Source organism: Vespa velutina, chromosome 16, assembly GCF_912470025.1.
Source record: "Vespa velutina chromosome 16, iVesVel2.1, whole genome shotgun sequence".
Lineage (NCBI taxonomy): Eukaryota > Metazoa > Arthropoda > Insecta > Hymenoptera > Vespidae > Vespa > Vespa velutina.
The window spans coordinates 4,480,314-4,503,815 of record NC_062203.1 but is presented as its reverse complement, the minus strand read 5'-3'; the positions used below and the strand labels follow the sequence as shown (position 1 = coordinate 4,503,815).

The 23,502-nt window shown below is 28.9% G+C and overlaps 5 protein-coding genes across 15 annotated transcripts in view; 3 read left to right on the top strand and 2 right to left on the bottom strand.

Annotated features, from left to right (window-relative positions):
- Positions 1 to 1,290: 1,290 nt before the first annotated feature.
- LOC124954743 (calcium/calmodulin-dependent protein kinase type 1) lies at positions 1,291 to 11,907 on the bottom strand. 7 transcript variants are annotated; one of them, XM_047508106.1, is made up of 9 exons: positions 10,811 to 11,903; positions 10,105 to 10,239; positions 8,151 to 8,222; positions 6,338 to 6,412; positions 5,987 to 6,249; positions 5,761 to 5,901; positions 4,941 to 5,067; positions 4,330 to 4,367; positions 1,291 to 4,223 (listed from the first exon to the last, which is right to left on the bottom strand). In XM_047508106.1, the coding sequence occupies exons 1-9, from the start codon at positions 10,918 to 10,920 to the stop codon at positions 3,799 to 3,801; spliced, it is 1,386 nt and encodes a 461-aa protein (XP_047364062.1). In that variant the 5' UTR covers positions 10,921 to 11,903; the 3' UTR covers positions 1,291 to 3,798. The 7 variants fall into 7 exon arrangements, with proteins under 7 accessions (XP_047364062.1, XP_047364063.1, XP_047364064.1 ...); XM_047508108.1 differs by having other exon boundaries at positions 3,857 to 4,184; positions 4,280 to 4,367; positions 10,811 to 11,901; XM_047508107.1 differs by lacking the exon at positions 8,151 to 8,222.
- An 805-nt stretch (positions 11,908 to 12,712) lies between these two features.
- Positions 12,713 to 14,637, top strand: LOC124954945 (isocitrate dehydrogenase [NAD] subunit gamma, mitochondrial). The gene is made up of 3 exons (XM_047508627.1): positions 12,713 to 12,856; positions 12,950 to 13,179; positions 13,319 to 14,637. Exons 2-3 carry the CDS (start codon positions 12,964 to 12,966, stop codon positions 14,255 to 14,257), a joined length of 1,155 nt encoding a protein of 384 aa, XP_047364583.1. The 5' UTR covers positions 12,713 to 12,856; positions 12,950 to 12,963; the 3' UTR covers positions 14,258 to 14,637.
- A 79-nt stretch (positions 14,638 to 14,716) lies between these two features.
- Positions 14,717 to 19,780, bottom strand: LOC124954943 (probable ATP-dependent RNA helicase DDX10). Of its 3 annotated transcripts, none has more exons than XM_047508625.1 (13): positions 19,661 to 19,780; positions 17,944 to 18,067; positions 17,680 to 17,871; positions 17,292 to 17,564; positions 17,093 to 17,214; positions 16,789 to 16,990; positions 16,549 to 16,711; positions 16,300 to 16,483; positions 16,051 to 16,227; positions 15,736 to 15,971; positions 15,467 to 15,660; positions 15,000 to 15,379; positions 14,717 to 14,917 (listed from the first exon to the last, which is right to left on the bottom strand). In XM_047508625.1, the coding sequence occupies exons 2-13, from the start codon at positions 18,040 to 18,042 to the stop codon at positions 14,788 to 14,790; spliced, it is 2,352 nt and encodes a 783-aa protein (XP_047364581.1). In that variant the 5' UTR covers positions 18,043 to 18,067; positions 19,661 to 19,780; the 3' UTR covers positions 14,717 to 14,787. The 3 variants fall into 3 exon arrangements, with proteins under 3 accessions (XP_047364581.1, XP_047364579.1, XP_047364580.1); XM_047508623.1 differs by having other exon boundaries at positions 17,944 to 19,571; positions 19,661 to 19,771; XM_047508624.1 differs by lacking the exon at positions 19,661 to 19,780 and having other exon boundaries at positions 17,944 to 19,638.
- Positions 17,711 to 21,194, top strand: LOC124954949 (ARL14 effector protein). Of its 3 annotated transcripts, none has more exons than XM_047508637.1 (4): positions 17,711 to 18,696; positions 18,819 to 19,084; positions 19,182 to 19,277; positions 21,040 to 21,174. In XM_047508637.1, the coding sequence occupies exons 1-3, from the start codon at positions 18,595 to 18,597 to the stop codon at positions 19,264 to 19,266; spliced, it is 453 nt and encodes a 150-aa protein (XP_047364593.1). In that variant the 5' UTR covers positions 17,711 to 18,594; the 3' UTR covers positions 19,267 to 19,277; positions 21,040 to 21,174. The 3 variants fall into 3 exon arrangements, with proteins under 3 accessions (XP_047364593.1, XP_047364592.1, XP_047364591.1); XM_047508636.1 differs by having other exon boundaries at positions 17,712 to 18,696; positions 21,060 to 21,194; XM_047508635.1 differs by lacking the exon at positions 21,040 to 21,174 and having other exon boundaries at positions 17,716 to 18,696; positions 19,182 to 19,414.
- LOC124954948 (GTP-binding protein Di-Ras2) overlaps positions 20,406 to 23,502 on the top strand; it is a 5,770-nt gene continuing 2,673 nt past the window's right edge. The window contains exons 1-4 of the mRNA XM_047508634.1: positions 20,406 to 20,901; positions 21,017 to 21,289; positions 22,122 to 22,340; positions 22,764 to 23,502. The exon at positions 22,764 to 23,502 is cut by the window's right edge and continues 2,673 nt beyond it. Coding sequence (XP_047364590.1) covers positions 20,884 to 20,901; positions 21,017 to 21,289; positions 22,122 to 22,340; positions 22,764 to 22,997 — 744 coding nt within the window. The 5' untranslated portion in view covers positions 20,406 to 20,883 and the 3' untranslated portion in view covers positions 22,998 to 23,502. The remainder of the gene's footprint in view (positions 20,902 to 21,016; positions 21,290 to 22,121; positions 22,341 to 22,763) is intronic.

Here is a 23,502-nt window from a genome sequence, read left to right as displayed (position 1 = left end):
TTTTATAGTGTATCTTTATAAAAGCAACTAATATTTGAAAATGATTATCTCTGAAATTTATGTAATATAATATAATTTTATAATGACAACAACAAATGTATAAATAAACATAGCAGCTAAAACAACTTATTTCTAATTAAGCAGAATTATTAACACATTTTCTATTAATTGTACAAAATAATAATGTAGTTTATTTTTAAGCACAAAGTTATGTATGTAATCTTTATTTGTCAATGCCAATGAAAATATTTTCATTCTTGTAGGTATAAATGAATGTAATAAAAAATATATGTTATATTAACATAACATATTATAATGTATTTTCATCACAATATAAGTATAATGATGAACATTAATAAATATTATTAATTTTATGCATATATATTCTAGATATATTAGTTAAGAAATGAAAATATCTTGTCGATGAGCTTTGATTAAATATTACTTTTTGAACATATTTACAAATGTAACTCTCAATTGATTTGTTTAAAATAATAACAATGTAAATCAATATAAACAGTATAGTATTTTATACACGAATGTAATACACTACAAATCACACAATCAAATTTATCTTTTTTTACCTTTATTTATATCAATCGTTTTTAGGATTATGCAATGAAATCAACCAAACGCATTATTTCTAATAATCGATAATATTTCCTCTAGCAATGTTTTAATAATTAGTTATGTATTTTATATAATAATAATTAGTTTCGATATAACTTATAATTTACCATTATTTAAATGTCATTTAATCTTATATGTTTCATTAATTTTGTTTATATCTTTATTTTTTGTTTAGCATTTATGTTAGTTAGCAAGTTAAAATTTGAACTTTCTTTTTCAACGGAACAAGTATGTCTTATATTATTATTCTGAATTATTATTTCATAAGATAGGAAAGATCTTAATATTTGAAGAGAGTTAAATTTATAAATAAGGATACAAATAATATTTGTAATAAAATATGTCAATATATAATATAATAATTAATGATAAGGTTGAAATATTTTCTTTGCAATGTAATCAATTTGATATTAGTTTTATAATTGTATTTTTCAGTAATTATATTTATACATATTCATAATGCGTATTGTGATATATATATATATATATATATATATATATATATATATATATATATATAATGTTAATTAAGAAAGAAAATGTATTTCTAAAATGCTCGTTTTTATTATAGAGCGATACTCAGCCATTTTAATGGCAAGTTCCATTAAGAATGATTAAAAATTGTATACATGTGGTATTAATGAAATACACAAGTTCTTAAACGTTATGTAATTTGAATTTATTACTTCCATATGTTGTATTATATTTGTTTAAAATATTATTCTTTTTATAAACTTGAAGTTTTTTTCACAGAACAAGAAACATCACCTGATTCTATAGCACAGCAATAATTTTTTGTTTTGATTAATATCAAAGTATTTTACTTGCAGATAACCTCTCTTCAATTCAGTCATTCTTTTTGATACTGCATGTGCATATTATAAATACACATACATAACATGTATTTTTCGCAACAATTTTTATATGCATCTCTTTTATGTCATTTAAACGATTAATAGTTTCAAACATGAATTTTGATTTTTTGTAATCAGATAATAAGTTCTTTAAAATTTACGATAATATCATTATCACAAGAGGCACACATACATTGCACTTTGCAGATATTATTTATGAAAAAGTGTGATTGCATGAGCATAATTAAAACATCCCAAATAAAAAAGGTGAATTTCTCAATTTGTCTGAGAAGATAAAATTGCAAACATCTATATTCTGAAATTTTAGATATTATTGTATATGTGGTAATTATAAATAATCTATTAATAAGATACAAATACAAACACACAAGTTATTTTTACAACATTTACATGAGCTATGTAACATTTTATACATTTTCGTTAGAATATTATTTTTAAGAGTTTTGCATGTAGATTATATCATACAAATATTGCAGAAAGTATATTATTCAAATACTAAAAGTTTGATGAATAAATAAATCAAAATATGCAAACATTTATTATAATTTAATTTAGTTTAGTTTAGATGCTGCTTTATAATTACTTCCCGAAAATAAAAAGTTTTTTTATAACTTTTAATATAATGTATATATGAACATATATAATAGCATAATAAATTTCACATTATAATACATATATGTTGTTTATATTTGTATCTTAAAATTATTGAAAAGTATGCATGCATATGTATGTCTATGTATTTTATTTACATATTTTTTTTTTTGTAAGACAGTGTGAGATAGATTAAAAATATTAGTATTATTATAATCTCATATGCATACATGCATGTGTCTGTGTGCACTTTTATTAACGCGGGTAATGTCTTTGTTGCTGCTTAACGTAACGAATGCTTCGTATCATTAAACTAATACACTAGTATCACCACATAATATACTTAACATGTATGGAAAAAAAAAAAAAAAGAAAAAGAAATCAATTTTATATACTTATTAATTAGTGTAAACAATTTTAATTTTTCCTTTTTTCCCGTAAAATATAACATATCCACGCAAAAGCTTGGAAACTAATTACTATGTACGTATATCTGAAAAATTGTTTCCAAAAATCTTAGCAATTTTTTTTAAAAGGATATTTGTTTGTCTATCACGATTTCAAAAGTACTTCCGTTAGACGTATGTACTTAATGTACTTTTCACAGCATGCGATCAATTTTGGCAAGAGAATTACATGCATCTCTACAATTATTTCCGAACTATAAACTATTAGAAAAAGAAGTACACTTTTACAAACTCAAATTTGCAATAAGTCAAGTGCACACACGGGGTTTGTTTGACAATCATACACAATTTATATATAATGTAAAATCATTTTTCTCATATAAGCAATTACTATAAAAGAATTATACGCGTATTGCCTTGATATATACAAGATTAGAAAATAAAGTATTTCATTCCTTTTAGGACACGTAAAGATATACAATAAGAAACAGATCCTCAAAGTTTTATCATTGTTCAAGTACAATTCTGTAAGAAATATTTAATATTATCGATATAGAACAATAAATTTTATACATACTTTACGTACGAATAATGTTTGTTATAAATTAATTATTTATAGTGCGATATTAAAATAAAATAATAAAAATATCTTGCACATATATTGTATAATATTAAATACAATTCTTTCGAAACATGTTTAATACATTTATATTACACAGAATTGTTTTGAACAATAAATGTTCATTATAAATCTCAGATTTTATAAAAGATTAAAAATTTATCGTTGTACTGTTCACTCGATTTTTAATGATTAATCAACTCAATCTAGTTAGGTTTCATAAATCATATATATATACTGTTAGATTATTAACGGATTATAAGACTTTTTAGGGGGTATAAAATCAATATATTGAATCATATAAAAATTTATGTGGAGAACAATTTCTTCTTATATATCTCTTGAGATAATTCGTTAATTTCATTTAAATCATTTAATAATGTTCAACACAAATAGCGTTTAATATTTATATACAAATATTTTTAAAAATCGGAAAAAAAAGGAAATAATTATCCCAGTTTTTAAAAAGGCAAGAAACAGTATGTCAAAACTGTGATTCATCGTGCAATCCATTAATTTGTATACTATACATAATCAGCATTTCACTATGTCATAGGAAATCGTAATAAAGCATTTTAGCTTGAGGTAATGTAGCTCTTTCACACTTTGTAAATAATGATTACAAAGCGTTATATTTCATTGACATTAACTTCTAGAGAATGTTTAGCATTGAGATTCAACTTTTTTTATATTTCCTTTGTTTCCTAAGATACGAGACATTCACTCGAAAAAGAGTAGAGAGAGCAGTGCGCGTACTGCCCCATAATTTAAAGCGTTTACTGCGTAAGTATAATGGAGAGCTAGGAGTAAGTGGAATGGGAGAGGTTGGCAAAGCCACCAAGTTTGGTGTGGACAATGATGGCTCAAGAATATCCTTCAATTGAGGTTGTTTGGAGGTCCCAGTGGTCTGTGCTGATGGTTGCTGGGATTGGTTTGCGATTGATCGGGACACGGCGTGAGGTTGCCGCTGCAAGGGCCTGATCCTGGGCCCTGTTGCTGCTGGCCGCTGTTGAGTGCCAGTCTCTGCATCTGACGTATGACCGTGGTTGCATGATACGCTTGCTGGAACCATGAGAGAAGAGGGAGACTTTCCTACGGAGCCTGGTGAGCAAACATATGCACAATCAGGAATTTGCTGATTATACATCCATACTAACCTTCCACTTCGATTTGGCAAAGTTCTTTTTAAGTTGTTCAGATACAGTACCATGGATATTTTTATTGCTAGCTGCGTTTCCAGAAATCCTAGAAAAATGAATTATATATCAAGTTAGATGAAACACCTAAATGTATAAAATTGTATTATATGATTTAAAATTATATTATATGATTCAAAAACTTAGTAAAGAGATAATCTTATTCAATAAGGTATTTAAATTTAAATTATTATTTTTATCTGATTTTTATCTGTCTTAATAATATATTAATTAGATAATTATCATTTTAATGATATTTTTTCTTTTTTCCATTTGCATATTAAAACTCTAAAAGTTATTAAGGACATTACCATTAAACAATTATTAATCATAAGTCATCACAGAGAATAGAATTTTATTACTTACTTAATTGATATTAATTAAATATTATTTGATATCAATAATATTCCTGTAATACTCTTCTTTATGAAGTCAATATATATTTTACATAATCTTAAATAGTATCTACAGTTACATTACAATTTGTATTATAGAAAATATAAAATTGTTTTAAAAATTACATTTATTTTATTTTTATTTTAGTTAATATAAAAATTTATTCTATTTTGTAAGTTATATCTCAAGTAGAAAGTTATTAATCTATATTAATATATATTCTTACCAAGGATGTGCTAGGGCCTGTTTGCATGTATAGCGTTGCTCAACATTGACGCACATCAACTTGTGTATGAAATCCTTAGCTGAATCACTGATATCGTCCCAGTATGGTGAATCAAATTCAAATTCACCTATAACAGTCTGGTTAGCTCCTTGCTATAGAGTAGACGATTTTGTGACAGTATAAGTAGAGCAAATGTATAATTTGTATGGGAAAACAAAAACAAAAGATAAGTTCGAAAAAAAAGAAAGATAAAAAGAACTGTTTATCTTGATTCCCTCATAATTAGTGTCCGTACGATTCCTAGTTATTTATAATTTCATTTTTTAATTTATTTCGATTAATTAAAAAATGCTACTATGTAAAAATAATCCCTTGGAGATATATTATCCTAACATGAAATATCCATATAAACAAGCACAGTACTATGGATGCACACGTGTATAGTGTATTTTCATCATACACGCGTATATTGTATAGTATCTGTTACATAATTTTAAATGTAACAGAATTTATTGATAAAATTCTGGTTCATTATGGAAATGTTTTTAGATAATGATCATTTGTCACCAAAGGAATAATAACTGACAGTCAAATATAAGGACTCAGACGCACACAGAAATTTCATTACTTACTACGCTAGTATGTATTAAAGCTGCATACGAAAACTAGAATAGTACCTTAAAAATGAAAATTTCAAATTAATGTATTACTTCATGTGCTTGTCAGTCCTAAGTGTTACAATTAATCTGAATATCTGACGACATTGTCTCTTCTTCGTTGTCTAAAACAATATGTATATGTATACATCCATTTTTATTACCTTTAAGAATCTGTGCAAAGAGATTGGCATCATTTTCATCATAAAATGGAGGGTATCCGCATAAAAGAATATACGAGATGACACCTATACTCCAAACATCAACTGCTTTACCATATGGCTTCTGAGCAAGTACTTCAGGAGCTGTAAATAATAATCTTAATAGTAAACTTGTATGAAATTAAAAAAGAAAAAAAATTATAAAAAGATAATTATCTTATTTACATACCAACATATCCTGGTGTACCACAAGCAGTAGCCATTATTCCTGAATCTTCCATTTTTGATAAACCAAAATCACTAATCATAATCTTACTATCTTCATCTGGACTATAATATAAGAGATTTTCTGGTTTAAGATCTCTATGAACAACACCTTGTTCATGCATATAATCAACTGCTTCTAAGACTTGTCTTATTAAACCTGAGGCATCTTTCTCTGTATAGGAACCTTTCTCAACTATTCTGTCAAAAAGCTCGCCGCCAGTAACTCTGTAACACAAAATAAATATAATTAATATATTATCTATAGTTAACTTAATTATTATATCAATATTCAAAAATTTACTATATAACTTACAACTCCATAACTAAGTACACTTTAATCTTGTCTTCATAAGTTTCCAATAGCTGTACTATATTAGGATGTGTTAACCTGTAACAACCATATTTAGTTTCATTCTATCCCTTCTTATTAAAAATTGTCTCTTATACATTTTAAATATTTCTATTAAATATAGTGGTTTGACTTGTTTGTTTTTTCTTTTGCATTTTTTTTCTTTTTTTACATTGATTATAAGATTCCAAGAGTACTACATATTTTTCTTATCTTTATGACAGTTCTTATATTACGATAATACAATTTTTTTGCAAATCTTAATTCTTCAACAATTTATTATTCAACTAAAGATATGGAGTGCTAATATATTAATTCCTGATCTTAATACTTGATAATAACGATCTGACTATAATATATTATATTTTTAATAAAATAGATATAAATATTGTCCATCACATCACATGCTGTATTAGAGCTATAGGTATTACTCTCCCAAAAATGTATATGAGCATTTTCACAAAATACTACTGATGTTAGCAAAGCAGAAAACTTCATACGTACATAGATATATATATATACGTATACGTACATAGATATATATATATACGTATATGTACATATATATATATATATGTACACAGTTCTATAAAATAAATAAGGCCACAAAATACAGCAAACAATAATTTTAGCATATAAAAAGGAAAAAAAGCACTAACAACATTTACAACAATTACGGATATATTAAAATAACATTTTTATCATAAATATTTAAAATATATAAATATTAAAAATATAATTCATTAAGTACATATACTTACTTTTTTACTAATAATACTATATACACAACATTAATATTACATTTTTATTATATGTACTATACATGAAATTAATTAATAATGAAAAAAAGAAAAAAAACATAAACTTTAATTATAATGATTATAATGTCAATGATATACTCATAAGTTTTTTTTGTTGCCTGAACACAAATTTCCTGGAAGTAAGTTTTAAATTTAAAAAGTAGACATACAACTTTTTTATAAATTAAACCATCTGGTTAAAATATAAGTTAATACTTCTAATGCTTTTACGTAAAAACATTAACGTATATAATAATATTTAATATTTACAAAATCTACAAAATTATTTCAAAAAAATACTAACAATAACGGAAATATATATCGTTTTTAATACACTAAGAATATTTTATTACATCTATACATATATAATTGTAATTAAATTGATAAAGTATATAAAGGTTAAGTCCATAATAATAGATAAATGTGAACCAGGGAAAGGTTATATATATATATATATATATATATATATATATATATATATACATATATATATAAAAAAAGTAAGAAGATAGATGGTTCAATCTAAATAGAGATAAAAAAAAAGAGATTTAGATAAAGAAGAATTTAGAAAATAGAAAATAGGTCGAGATAAAGAGAAAGTAATTAAATGACTAAGAAAGAGAAAAGTTATAAGGAAAGATATGAAATAAAAAAAAGTGATAAGAATGAAAAAAATGTTAATTATATAGGCTTATATGTTCTTTATATGCCTATAACTAATCAATGAAATATTTTACTACCACATAATTGTAATTATATAAAATTAAGATTTAACTACTTTCTTGTACTTCTTTGATGTGCAATATGTCCAAATAAGAAAATTGTGCTCAGTTTTTTTTTTTTTTTCTTTTTTTCTATATATATAAATTTATGTGAGCAAGATGTAAATTGAATTATAGTAATGTATGATATTGTTGAATGATACAGGAATTGAGTCACATAGGCAGTTGGTGCCCAAATAGAGGGCCCACACTTACCATCCTGTTTCGCCACTACTATCCGACTTGAGGAGTCCAGCACCACTCTGTGGTGTCACTCTTTCACTGAACCTACGAAGTATAACAATATCACACAAAATTATATAATGTACATTGAAAGTAACTGATAGCTTGCTCAAACTTTCTTTTTCCAGACTTTTCTTGAGTTTACTTTGTGCAGAGATCCTTTTATCCAAGCAGAATGTGGTCAGATAATCAAATGCATTGTAGAAAAGAATTATAATTTATGTAAACTTTATAGAAAAATTATATATTTGAAAAATATATAAAATTGTATATTTTGCATCAAAATAGATTTCAGTTATATATGTATGATGTACATTACTTACTGTTAGTAGAAAAGAAAGTCTCAAATGATCCAGCATATAATGTGATGACATATAAGATATCAAATTGGATTTATACAGGGTAGTTCATGTTATTGGAATTATTTCATCAATTTTGTTACTATTCATTCTAATAAAAAACTAGTTGAGAATCTAATTAATATCATATCTATGTAACTTTCTTTAAAAGTCTATCTGTTTACTCTGAAAGTCTATTTTTTATAAAATTAATATTGATATCATTATCAAAATAAACTACTCTGTATTATCACAAAAATGTAGTGCTTAAAAATGTGAGATTGTAATTAGTAACTTGCATTTTCTATCTATAAATTGTGAATATACAAAGAATGTACTATAATATGTGAATATAATTACTTTGGTAGATTCAGTATATGAAAATAATAAGAGATAAATATATATAAGTATTTGTTCTATTTAACCTGTTTCTAAATTAGAGCTATTTTGCTCTACTAATTCTTTGTGAAACCAAGCTATTAATTCATTCTATATTCTGCTAATACACTTTGCCAACATAATAAAGAAGATTGCCAAGAAATACAAGAAATACCTGACTTTTTTTAATGAGCCAGAAAATCAGTAAGAAGACGTTCAGATGCTTGTATTTAAATCAAAGACAATTATTTCAAACAACTTCTATTAAAACAAGTAAACGATAAATACAAAACTAAAGCAAGAATAACTTGAAAACAAGGTTAGATAGGATAAACATTTGTATAAAATTTTTTATTATTTTGGTGTTTTAAATCTATCATTATGCATATTATAGAACATCCTAATATATTTTTTTACTTTATATTATTTATTTTTATCTCCAAGTACTGTTGCATTTATATTTTTTGTATTTTACATATCTTTTAAGTATGCTATGACATAATATTTTTACTTTAACATTATCTTCAATATATTTATCTCTATTATATTTAATAAAATATATATAAATATATATATATTTAATGTTAATAAAAAATTAATTTGGTTACTTTTTATTTAAATAAAATGTCATATATTTTATATACAATAATAATTTTATATATAATGAAAAAAAATAAAAAATGCTTAATAATTATTAAAGTTCACTCAAATATCACAATATGTATTATGTCAAATATAATTATGTCAGAACATAGATGAAGATTTATTATTTTTACAAGTTTCATGGTCTGTACATAAAGCTATGATAAAATATAATATCTTAATAAATATATTATTTACTACAAAATAATGTGTGTGTGGGTGTATGTGTGTATAAACTTGTAATGAAATGAAAAACTGAATAATTTGCTAAAATATGACAAATTTTTAATAAGTCGCATTCCAATGGTATTTTAATATGATCCCCAAACTATATACTGAAAATGTGTAATAATGTACAAGAAAAAAAGAAAAGGTAAGATATATAGGCAGGGAAATGAATATTCTATATAAAAAGCATATATTATAAACTATATAAACTACATGCAAAAAAGTACTAACGTTGAACCGAGCGATCATAAAGCTGATAATTAATCAATCACCTGTCAGCATTTGAAGGTGCATACATCACATAATTGTTATCAATATTAACAAAATAGACTGTTTCTTACCTCCTTAATACTTTGATTTCATTTTCTAGAGAATCTTCTTTTCCTTTCAATGCCTTTTTATCAATAATCTTGACAGCGAACATTTGACCAGGTTTTTCTTTACTTTCTGCTAATCTTACTTCGGAGAAAGCACCCCTGTACAAAAAGAGCTTATAATGTATATATTAATATGATTACTTGTACGTTCATAATATATGAGATTTATATATATATGATGTAAGGAATACTTTTAATCTTAATATATAACCTATCATACATTAACATTTTTTATAATTTATATATAACTTTCATTAAGAGAAACGTATGTCATGAAATAATAAAATAAATTATTTATAGAAATATCTTTTTAATTTTAACAAAATTTTAAAACATAAATATATATGTAGAAAACTTGTCATAAAAGTACATATATAAAATTTTATGTAAAACATCCGAAATACAATAAATATTTTAATGGAAAATATTGTTAAACAATATTATATAAATTTATGAATAATTTTATAAAACGGTATATTGTACACTATCGAGCAATTTCTATATATATAATCGATAGAAAAAAGAAATATATATAAAAAATCACAGTTTAAACCGAGAAATAGAGATAAATAGAAACAAGCCATGTGGTAAAATATTCTACGCAATCTATATAGGAGCTAAGAAAAGATTACGTGTCATTACGTATACAAAAACAATATTTAAGACTCACGTTCCAAGCAATTCCTTTAAAATATATTTGTCTTCGACGGATGGTGATTTATCGTCTTTCCCATCTTTCTTCATTTTTTTATTAGAATCCTTCTTACCAAAGAGCGGCATTTTTGAGTCGTCCGATAAACGATTATGCACAAGTAACACTTTCACAGAATAGAAAAAAAAGGAGGCTAAAAGATAATTCTAAGATGTGGTAAGGGGGAGGAGTGGGGAAGAGGGAAAAAACTATCACTCGTCGCACAATCGCATACACTTTTACTATTTGCTAACACTTTCTTTCGACACACCTTAATAAAAATATTTCTTATATACTTGTATACACAAAAACGATTTGATATTTGAAATCTTTATTCAGAGATATCAAAGAAGAAACGAAGTAAGATGGTTTATCATCAAACTCTACATAAGATTCAGATCATCGTTCCTTTCCGTTTAACCGATCATGAACTCTTGACCTTTTACCACATTAATATCTCTTGCACCGTATTAAACTATCCTGATATCTCACTTTTTATTCAAAACGAATAAGACTTTCGTCGATAAATACTCCAACGCATTCGATTGCATTTACCACACTACACTACTATTACAGGTTCGCTGTCCAGGATAATATTGCGCGTATCGGGCTCAGGGTCGCGGCCCCGCGCCCTCGCGATCTGCACTGTAGATAAGCTCCTCCTCCTTTTTCTTTTCCCCTTCCACCTCTTCCTCCAACTGCTCGTCTTCTTCTTCTTCTTTTTCTTTTTCTTCTTTCTCTTCCTCTTCCTCCAACTCCACCTTCTCCTTCTACTCTTTCACCCCTTTCAACTCTTTACCATCGCCCTATTAGACACCTCGTCTTATTCTATACAAATACAACGTTGTATTGTCTTGACGTTTTTGACAAATATTTGTCATTCTTCGAACGATTCATGTCGTTAATTTTTTATCCTTTTTATTAATAATATTTTTTCATCAAATATGTTTTAACGAGAATCTCTACTTGTATAGACAACAAGATTTTCTATACTACATACTATCATCCAAAACTTGACACCAATTTGACGTATCTCGTTAATCGAGAAGTCCATGAACTAATGTAGTTTTATAGTTGATCGACTTATCTTATAAAAGAATAATATTATGCGACGAGCTCTTTAGTTTTAGCGCGAATGTTTAATTTTCATTGCATATTCAACACAATTTTGATATATATGTATAACAGTTGTATAATACACACACGCAGACATCTTAAAGATAAGAAAAACTATATTTATTGTATAAGTATCTTTGTCAAACACATAGAATCCATAAAGATCTTATTGATAAATAATTAAAAAATAATTTGTAGAGTAACTTTAACTAGTAACTTAGGTAAAATAAAGTAATAAATAAATATATAACTAGTTAAACACAACGAATGCTTTAAAGTTGCAAATTGAAAAATAATATTAAGTAAGAAAAGAATGAATGTCTTTGAAATTACATATAACAATCTTCTTGTAACACGATTAGAATGCTTTATCTGATTGGCGCGCAAATAGAAGTATCATGGCGGGAGCAATTTGATTGGATAGTAATTTACCGCGATATATACATCTAAATTAAAAATTATGTAATATATCGATAATTGATACAACATTATGTTTATTAATAAGAAGTAAATAAATATTATATAGTATAATTAAATAAATAATTATAAGGAATTAATTGCGAGTGATTATCTAAAAGAGCAATGATATTTATTGTCGAAAGTACCACGAAAAACTGAATCATGATTCTGTTTATTATATGGACAATGTTTATTTATGCTTGTGATAGTTCACAATTTCACAAAACCAAAATTGTTTTTATTAAATTTCGAAGTAGTTTTATTAAAACTACTTCGAAATATTATTATTATTATTACCTTTTTGGGACTTGTCGTTAACCAATCAAATCGTTAGAATCTTTTACTATAAATCCAAGGCAGACCTAACGTTAACCCCCACTCCGCAAACGGTTCTTGTTTCTATAGCTGAAGGTTCTTTAGAACACTTTGAAAATAGAATTGCAAAATACAGTAAGTATTAAGTAATACTTAAATTATATTAGTATTATTTTTCTGCGTTCAAAGATATAAAATTTGAATAAAATTTTGTTTATTATTTAATAGATAAAAAATTCGAAATGGCTGCTCGTTCGGTTCTTAAATATTTGCAATCAAAAACAGTGATGTATCAGATACACCGTTGTGCCTCCCAATCCGCATTTGAAATCCAACATAAGACTCCTACAATAAAAAAAACCATGCCAATACCAAAAGCTCATTATGGTGGACGACACACAGTTACTCTATTACCTGGAGCTGGTATTGGACCTGAGTTAATGGGATACGTGAAAGAGGTAAGTTAGCAATTATTTTAGGTAGTTATAAATAGTTATAGAGATATTGAAAATAATAATGCAAATAAATTTATAAACTTCTTCCCGTTATATATCATAGTTTTTATTATCCATTTTAGTTAAACCAATTTTGCTTTAGGTTTTTAGGTATGCAGGTGTACCTGTAGACTTTGAAGATATAGATATCGATCCTAATGCTGATAATAACGATGATTTAGATTATGCAATCACGTCAATTCGTAGAAATGGTGTAGCATTAAAAGGGAATATAGAAACTCATAGTACTGAAGCAGATGTAATTTCACGTAATGTTGCCCTCCGCAATGAGTTAGATCTCTACGTAAATGTTTTACATTGTGTTTCTTATCCGGGTGTTAATTGTCGGCAAAAGAATATTGATATTGTTATTGTCAGACAAAATACAGAAGGGGAATATGCTATGTTAGAGCATGAAAGTGTAAATGGAGTTGTTGAAAGTATGAAGGTTATAACAAGTTCTAATTCTGAACGAGTAGCACGTTATGCATTCGAATATGCTAAACGAAATGGAAGGAAGAAGATTACTACAGTTCATAAAGCTAACATAATGAAGCTCTCTGATGGATTGTTTTTAGAAATATCACGAGATGTTGCTAAAGATTATCCAGACATTGTTCATAATGACATGATCATTGATAACACTTGTATGCAATTGGTTTCTAACCCGCATCAATTTGATGTTGTACTTACTACAAATTTATACGGGGCTATTGTTTCCAATGTAGTTTGTGGTCTATTAGGTGGAGCAGGATTATTAGCTGGAAAAAATTATGGTGATCATTATACAATCTTTGAACCAGGTACTCGTAATACTGGCACAAGTATTGCTGGAAAAAATATTGCAAATCCTATTGCTATGTTAAATGCAGGAGTCGATATGTTGCGTCATTTAGGACACAAAGAACATGCTATCCTGATTCAAAATGCAATAAACAAAACTATCAATCAAGGAGTACAAACACGTGATCTTGGTGGTCAAGCTACAAGTAGGGAAGTTGTTGATACTATCATGAAACATATTAAAATAGCATCAGATTAAGTAATTCTAAAAATCATTGAATACATATTACCTGTAGATTCTTTGTATAAAATATAAAAACAAATAAGCTTCTAAAGCATAAAAGTACTGTTTTAATTCTAATGACATCTTCTATGTCTGAACTGTTTTATATAAGTTGTAATATAATGAAATGAATTATCCAAATACTAGAAAGGTAATTCTGTTTATAGAATATAATACAAGGTCAATGTCGTGAATAATTCGTATATTTCATTATTGTATTAAATTATGCAACGTACCATTAAGTAATTTGGTTTACTTTATAATTAAAATCATGTAAAATAAATTTTGTAAATAATATTGTTGAGTCTATACAACATGTAAATGATCAATGAAATATTAATATTATATACACCATATGTAACTGTACAATGTGTAATTTCTATAATCCTGTAATTCGCTCTATAAACTATATGAATAAGGAAAAAGTATTAAAAGTATTTTTTATAACATGATTTCTTTACAATTCTTTACATTGTAAATAATACATATCAAAATTTAAATTCAGTTCACCGTTGTAAAAGTTGTAAAGCTAATTCTTCATCTGTTTTTAGGCCAGAATTTATAACTTCATTGATTATTTTTCGTCTCTTTTTAACATTTTTATCTTGTTGTACTACTAGTTTTCTTTTGGGAAGACTGCAATCATAACATCTCATTTATATAATTTTGCTCACTTATAACAGACATATTACATTAATATAATATTAATTCAACTTACCTGTGAATCATGCTATCTTCTTTATTTTCGATATTATCCGGAGAATTTTCATTAAAGTCTGCTTTTTGTTCTCCATATATTTTATCTGGATCTGGTAGCCATGAAAGGTCTGGTTCACTGAATTCACTTTCACTTACATCACTATTTGCTTCCTGTGGTTCCTCATCATCACTTTTATCTTTATTCTTTTTACTAGCTTTAAGTTTAAGCTTTTCTTCGCGATGTTTTTCTTTGATTTTTTCTCTAAACCTCTGTTTATCAAACTGGTCTTCTTCACGTAAAACTTGTTTTGCTATTTCAATATTAATACCAGAATCAATTTCATTTTCATATTTCTTGGCTAATTCGGATACTTTGCTTTTCGTTGGATCTATCACTTCCTAAAGTTTTAAGTTAAAATAAATAAAAAAAAAATAAAAAAAGAAAAAAAAATGTATATATTCACAAGTAATATGATAAAATATTACCATTCCATCATCACCAAAAGTCTTTTTACTATTAGGGATTATTTTTTTCTTAAGTATTTTCTTTGCAACTGCAACTTTTGTAATAATTTTTTTCTTATTGCTCTTATCATCTTTTGTACTTTCGATGGTATCGGACATATCGTCAATGTCTATATTTCTTCTCTTCACTGTCAATAAATCGTCGTCGCTATCGTCTGTGTAATAAAAAATAGTAAGAACAATTGTAATAAAATTATGTAAATTTTCATTATTGAGATGTTTACACTTACCATCCATAAAGCTAATATTATCATGTTTCTGAGTATGCGATATGTGTTTCATTGCATTGTTATCTTCGTTATCAGATTCGTTAGAGGTAATATATTTATTTGCTTCACTATTATTGGATATGTTTAAATTATCACTTTCTTTGTTCTCCTTATTTATTTCTTTTTGTAAATTAGAAGTATTATTTTGCGACTTTTGTAAAAATCGTATTCTTGGTGGAATAGCTAAACCTAATGATCTAGAAAAATAAACAGATATAAAATTAATAAATTAAATTTTTATCCAGACATTATTTAGACATTAAATAATGCTATTACCTTGCATATTCATCGGTATTTAAAGCTTTTACATTAAATACTTGTTTGTCTTTCATTAAGAAAACTGATTTAATATATGCTACAAAAGCTCTTTGAGCACTTTCTTTTAAAGATACATCTCGAGCCAGTAGTGCTTCAAGTTTACGATGTGGCGAATGTAATTTATTTGGATTAATTCTAAACACGAAATAAATAATTAATAATCGGTACGCATATCTATCATATACGTGATAATTCTCATAATCATACTTTATCATATTTATTGGTATTTTACGATCCTGTAGCCGTTGTATCATTTCTACTTCGGACGGTAACAAAACTAATAAAGATTCTCCACCTGCTTGAAATCTAGCTGTTCTACCTGCCCTATGAATATATGCATTTACATCTTCAGGACAGTCCATTTGGACTACCCAATTAACAGCAGGAAAATCTGAAATTATATTACTTGATAGCAATTTTCTTACAAAAGAAATAAATATTAAAATAATCGATTACCCAATCCACGTGCAGCGATATCTGTAGCAAATAATACAGCATAATGTTTTTTACAAAATGACTCATAAATATCCATTCTTCGAAGCTGATGAAGTGTACCATATAGAGCTAATAAACTTATTCCTGGTCGTAATCGACAAAATGATTCATAAACGTATTTGACCTTTATAATAATTATTCCAAGTATAGTTAACAAAGTAATTAATACAGAACAAAATAAATAAATAATATTTGATATACCTGTTTGCAACTAGAAAAGAACACAATTATTTTTTGTTTCAAATGACTTCGCAAGAAAGACCATAACATTGCTGTTTTTTCTTCCAAAGAGCAAACAATATAAGATTGTTGAAGTCCTTCGGGAGTAATATGTTCAGCATGTTCATGCACAGATACATACATAGGATCCTTTAGACTTAGCCTGGCTAAATCTTTAACTGATCTAATAAAGAACATTAAGTATATAAGATACAAAAATATTATTCTTATTGAGAATATTTTATATTATTGAGAATGGATACAACAAAAAAATAAACATGAGTACTTGGTCTGTGTTGCAGAGAATAAAAGTGTCTGTCGCTTAATTGGTAGATTTTCAATTATGGAATTCATAGTCCTTTCAAAACCCATATCTAAACAACGATCTGCCTCATCGAGAATTAATATCTGAAACATATAATTTTGCATGCTCTCATATATCCATATAAATTAATAAAACTTGTAACTCGTAATAAAATATATACCTGCATATTGACACAGTCAAAGAGAGGATTTTCATCCATATGTTGAAGCAAACGACCTGGTGTACATATAACGATATTACATTGATCCATACGTTTTTTTTCAAATTTCAAATCTTTTCCACCGATAATCAAACCTGCTGAAATATCATGGTATAGACCAACTTTACGTAAAGTTTCATATATTTGATAGGCAAGTTCTCTTGTGGGAGTAATAATAAGTGCACCAACACCGTCGTACCTTGTCCATTGCTTACAATATAAAATTTCTAATACCTATAGAAATAATTATATATTAATACAATAGATCTAATAAACAATATATATATATATATATATATATATATATATATACAATTTTATATGGCAATGTCTAAAATCAAATTTTTACCGGCACAAGAAATGCTAATGTTTTTCCACTACCAGTTTTTGCTGCGCCTAATATATCATTACCCTTTAAAGCTAATCCAATACTTTGTCTTTGTATATCCGTTAATTCAATATAATTATTTTCTTTCAATCCCTTCAATGTTTTATTCGATAATGGCATATCATTAAATTTTTTTATTTTAGTTTCATCAATCTAAAAAGAAACATAATTTTGTAATTAAATGAGGGATGATACATTATGGTTAAAATCAAATGTCAGACTTACATTATTGTATTTTGATCGTAGATCTTCAATAATTTTACTTTCAGGTATTTGTCGTTTTTTCTTATATATTTTTACCTTCTCCTTTGTTTTGTGAGCCATTATATGTGAATTACTGATTTTTCATCTATAATAAATAACCATGCCTTTTCATACACCTTATAGATAGGTTATATCAAACAACACGAATGAACCAAATTGAAGCAAGTCGAGCGTAGAAAAACCGAGTAGAACCGAGTAGAGCCGAATCGAGCCGATTTGAGTCAACCAATTAGCTTACGAATATTTCAGAAAATCAAAAATTTCTTTATTGATACTAATTGTAAGACTAAAAAGAACAATTTTCATCAACAAAAAGTATTGTATGGTTAAAAATGTATATATTATAATTATTAATATAGGGCCATATGTGAAAAGAATTTTTTTCTTTTGTAAAATATACGCAATATATTTTGTCGAAGATCTACTAGAGTTCTCGACGCTATAGGTTATTTCACCGCGTTAACGCGAATAGTTTGCATTGTATTGTTGCAACATTGACAAAGTGTAATAATTGTGCTCATCTATGTAAATAACAAACAAATTTTTTTTAATATTATTATGTGCAATATTATATTATTTTTTATTTATGGTTTATAATTTGGTGACAATAAAATGTCTGATGAAAAAATGTTGAAAACGAACATGGAAACAAACTCGTCTTCCGGAGAACCCGTGACGCAGCAAATAAACAACGTAGAAATGCCACCACGATCTGTAAATATTGATTTCCATATTTTTTCAAAACGCGCGTGAATGAATATTTATTAAATTATAATTATTACAAATGTTACACAAAGTATTCAATTTTCTTTATTTTATACGTTATGGAAATATAGAGAGGTGGTCGAGGTTCGAGACAAAGAGCAGTGGACAACATAACCAAAAAATTTCTTCGAAATTTCGATCCTGAACGTAGCGAAAGAGAAAAACGTAAATTACATCGTCGTTTGTATCAAGGAAGTAAACGTCACACCTTGTACAACGATCAAGGTATTTGGGTCATAACTGGAGACGATTTATGTGATTGTTTAAGTTTGGATTGCGCGGGATGTCACTTTCCATGTCCTAAATGTTCTTCTACAAAGTGTGGCCACGAGTGCAGGTGACTTTTTTTACGTCATATCCTACGTAACTCAATAAATGTCAATTATTTTTACGGAAAAATAAAAAAGAAAAAAAAATGCATATTTCTTTTTTAGGAACAATCGCAAATGGACTTACGATACGATCGAAAACGAAGGCAGTGACGTTACAACGAAAAATCCAGTTCTCAAAGAAACTTAAATAAATATGAGGTTTGTCCTTAATTTTTCTTTATTTCTAATCAACGAACGTTCCTTAAACTTAATCATATCTGTGATATCGAGTAATAATAAATAAACTAGATTTCTGTACATATTTGTAGAAAATAAGAAAATTTTATAACAAAGAATATTTATATTTTTATTATCGAATATTATGTATATTCGACAATTAAAGAGCATTGTACGCAACGAAGCGACGCCCTACGAAAATATTGATTTTCTGCGATTCTTCTTCGACGTAGAGTGTAGGTAATGCGCACGTATTAATGCACGTGTCTACTATTACTACGTAGAGAGAGAGAGAGAGAGAGAGAGACATTAGAACGACATGGCCTACTTCGAGTCTAAAAAAGTGAGATTCCTTTCTTATTTACCACGAATTTAACTCCTATATTCCTTTGATACGATCGATTCACCCGTCGAACGCAAAATAACCTCTAATCGACAATTACACACGCGCTCTCGTCATAACGAGTCGCGGCGACTAATGTGCGTGCGCATCCTCCTAGTCGCGGAGCAGGTGGGAGCGACCGTGCGTGTGAGTAAACCGGGCGAATGGAGTGGGGATAGATTACTCGGTGGGAAGGATGACAAGCGGGAGGAAGAGAGTACCGAGTATACCGATGTCGTTGACGCGGAAAAATCGGATGCAAGTGCTTTTTTAATCGATCGGCGAAATAACGTCGTACGACCGGGGTCTTCTTGGTCTATCGTATGAGAATAATAAAGTAAGAGAATTGATTTGGTTAAACGTGTTCGTCCATTCCAAAAATTATATAAATCTTATCATTTTTCAAGCGGTTAGAGGTGTATGAGAGGATCGGAGGTGGTTATAATAGTGCACGACGACGGTCGATGAGCTTGCAACTAACAAAGCAGCGGCATTTCTCCCAGGATTCCACCCATCGTATCGTGCGAATCAGTGTAGTGTTTTACGTAGTCCCTTAACGTGTTCTACAATTGTCGTTATTGTTGAAGAAGAAATAAAAAGAAGTATGAAAGTGTAGGGTGGTTGGACGCTAAAGGAACAACCACCTTGACAACTGCAGCCTTCATCAACGAGGAACGGTATTCTTTCGAGGGCGTCGTCCAACCGAACAGGTTCATTAAATTCTTCGTTCGTGTATTTCGTGAGAATAAATATCATTCGTATTGCATCTGCCGTCGCTACATACGTTTTTTTCAGAAAAAGGTTCAGAGAGAATGATTATATACCTCAAAGATATCCAACGTGATAAAACAAATACGATTTGATTTGTATTATTATTAATCAATCATACGCAAGATCTTGTGACGTATATAATTAGTTCTAAATTTTACCGGTAATATTCTATGTTGATATCAATTAGTAACGTGATTAAATGATCTGTTACATTTCTATTAATTTTACGAGAGAACAAAAATGTATTAATTTTATAATAATATTTTATTTCATTTCATGATAGTTTTTGAAGTCTATGCAGCGTGTCGATTAAAAAGGTCGCATTTCCTATACGCGTAAAGATCAGTGACGGCGGGAAGGGGCGACATAACCTTTTCGCGAAGTTTCGAATTGTCGTGGGTGGTGCGATGTAGTGTGCGGTGCGGTGAGACGGATATGGGGGTGATGACGATGGTAATAGTGGTGGTGGTGATGGTAGTGGTAGTAGGGGATGCCTCCCTCTTTCTCTCTCTCTCTCTCTCTTTCTCTCTTTCTCTCTCTGTCACTTTTTCTCTCACCCCCAACGCAGCTCCTTCATCCATCTGACGTTAGGTCGTACGTGTGTGCGGTAGGTCGGCCGACGAGGAGGTTTGAGTCACTCCTAAACGTGGAAAGGGGACCCCGAAAGACGGGGGTTTATATCATCGGGACGGCAGATGTCAGGATGCCGGAGCAGAGCAACGACTATCGTGTCGTCGTGTTTGGGGCGGGTGGCGTTGGCAAAAGTTCTCTCGTCCTGCGCTTCGTGAAAGGAACCTTTCGTGAGTCCTATATACCAACCATCGAGGATACTTACAGACAGGTAAGTGCGTAAAGCCTAATTGACATATCATTTTCGATTCGCTTTTCTTTTTTTGCTAGTCCTTCCATCTTTCCATCCTTTCTTTCCTCTTTCCTTCCTTCCTTCCTTTCTTTAATCCTTTGGTGCAACGCGCAACGCAACGCAACGTAACTTGCAGCGACGTTTCTTCGGTGCATGATTCGCCGTGCATCGCGCGCGTTCCTTATCAATTCTTTCTGCATTTACATATTTTCTTTTCTTTTTTCTCTCGTCATTATTTTTTTCTTTTCTTTAGATATCAATGAATATTAATGTTGATATTCAGTGACGAAACGATGTTAATCAAATTCGATGTTTCGGGTTAATTGTGTATCTTTGATTTTGTTATTCAATGAGATTCGATGTAACAGATTATCAGTCGGTAATAGTAGGTTCTATTAAAAAATTTTGTTTATATCTTTTTAATGGTATGATAAAAATAGAATTAGTATGAAGAGTAATAGTAGTAGTAATAGTAATAGTATGTAGTAATAGTATGTAGTAGAAGTGACACTAGTATATACAGTCATTAGTCAACCGGCTAGATCACTTTCCGAAGTGATTTATTTTTAATTTTTATTTTCTCTCTCTTTCTCTCTCTCTCTCTTCTTTCGTTTCTATCCGCGTTTATCAGGAATTTTCTGCAATGACCAAAAAGAAAAGATAAAAAGAATGTTTCGTCCTTAAGTATCGCGAGGACACTGGTGGGATTCGTGCTGTGCGCGCGATGAGAAGCGTGTAAAAATATTCCAAGAAAATTGAGGGAAGCCGAGGAGGACTTGCGAGAGTCTTGTATAAAAAAAATCATTTCTAGGTGATAAGCTGCAACAAAAACATATGCACGCTTCAAATTACGGACACAACCGGCTCCCATCAGTTTCCCGCGATGCAACGACTCTCTATAAGTAAGGGTCACGCCTTCATCCTGGTATATTCGGTATGCTCACGGCAAAGTTTCGAGGAGCTACGACCGATATGGGCTGTGATAAGGGAGCTGAAGGGTCAAGAAATCTCACAGATACCGATAATGCTGGTAAGAGTCTATAGTTTTGTTTTTGTTGTTGTTTTTTTTTCCTTTTCCCCGTAAACAGTCTCAATTCATTTGCAGAGCATAAACTTAACCACTCGCGCTACTGTCAATATCTTAGCGGGCGCGTGTAACAAACTCACTCAATTTTATAATTTACAGCGGACTGATATTATTGAAATAATTTTGATAAAATACCATACGCTATTCAACATTTCCGAACTGATTTACGTTCGAAACCTTATTGATGATATGATTATTAAACAACGTGGTATGCACCATCGTTTATATTTCTCTCCAAAGAATAATCGACCTGTATAACATCTTATTTCCTAGCGCAAGTGGTTAATATGTATTTGCTATTTGCCAGTTCACAATCATTCCTGATGGATTCTCTTTCGATTTGCATTTCTTACTTCTCTCGAACAGGTTGGTAATAAATGTGACGAGAGTCCTTCTGTACGCGAAGTTTCGATGAGTGAAGGCGCAGCGGAAGCAGCCAATTGGGGCTGTGGTTTCTTGGAGACATCCGCGAAGACTAATCACAACGTTAACGCGCTCTTCCGGGATCTTCTTACTCTCGAGAAGAATCGCTCCGTCTCTTTGCAGCCTGTAGAAAGTCACAATGCGATAAGCTTGAAGGAGAAATGCGAGGTCATGTAATCTCGCTATTTATTTTTATTTTTGATTCTCTAAAAACTTTTACTCGATCCCAACGACTCCATGCCAAACAAACAATCATTATAATCGTCATCGTCATTATCATCATCATCATCATCATCATCATCATCATCATCATCATCATCATCATCATCATCATCACCATCATCTTTTTTCTCTCTCATTTTATCACGACAAATTCATCTTTAACGCGATAGAGAGAGAATTATCTTCGGGGATAACGAGTCGTCGATCCATTTTAATATTAACTTTCTTCCACCAAACGATATCGGATTTTGCACAAAACATTTTCTATCGACCAATGCGACGTCTATCTCTCTTTTACTCTCTTTCTCTTTCTCTCTCCCTCCCTCTCTGTCTCTCTCTCTCTCTCTCTCTCTCTCTCTCATTCCTATTATCAATACTCTCTATCTCTCTCTCTTTCTCATTGTCTATTCAAAGATTATTATCCCTTCATTTCCATATAATCCAGAAATCTCAAATCGAA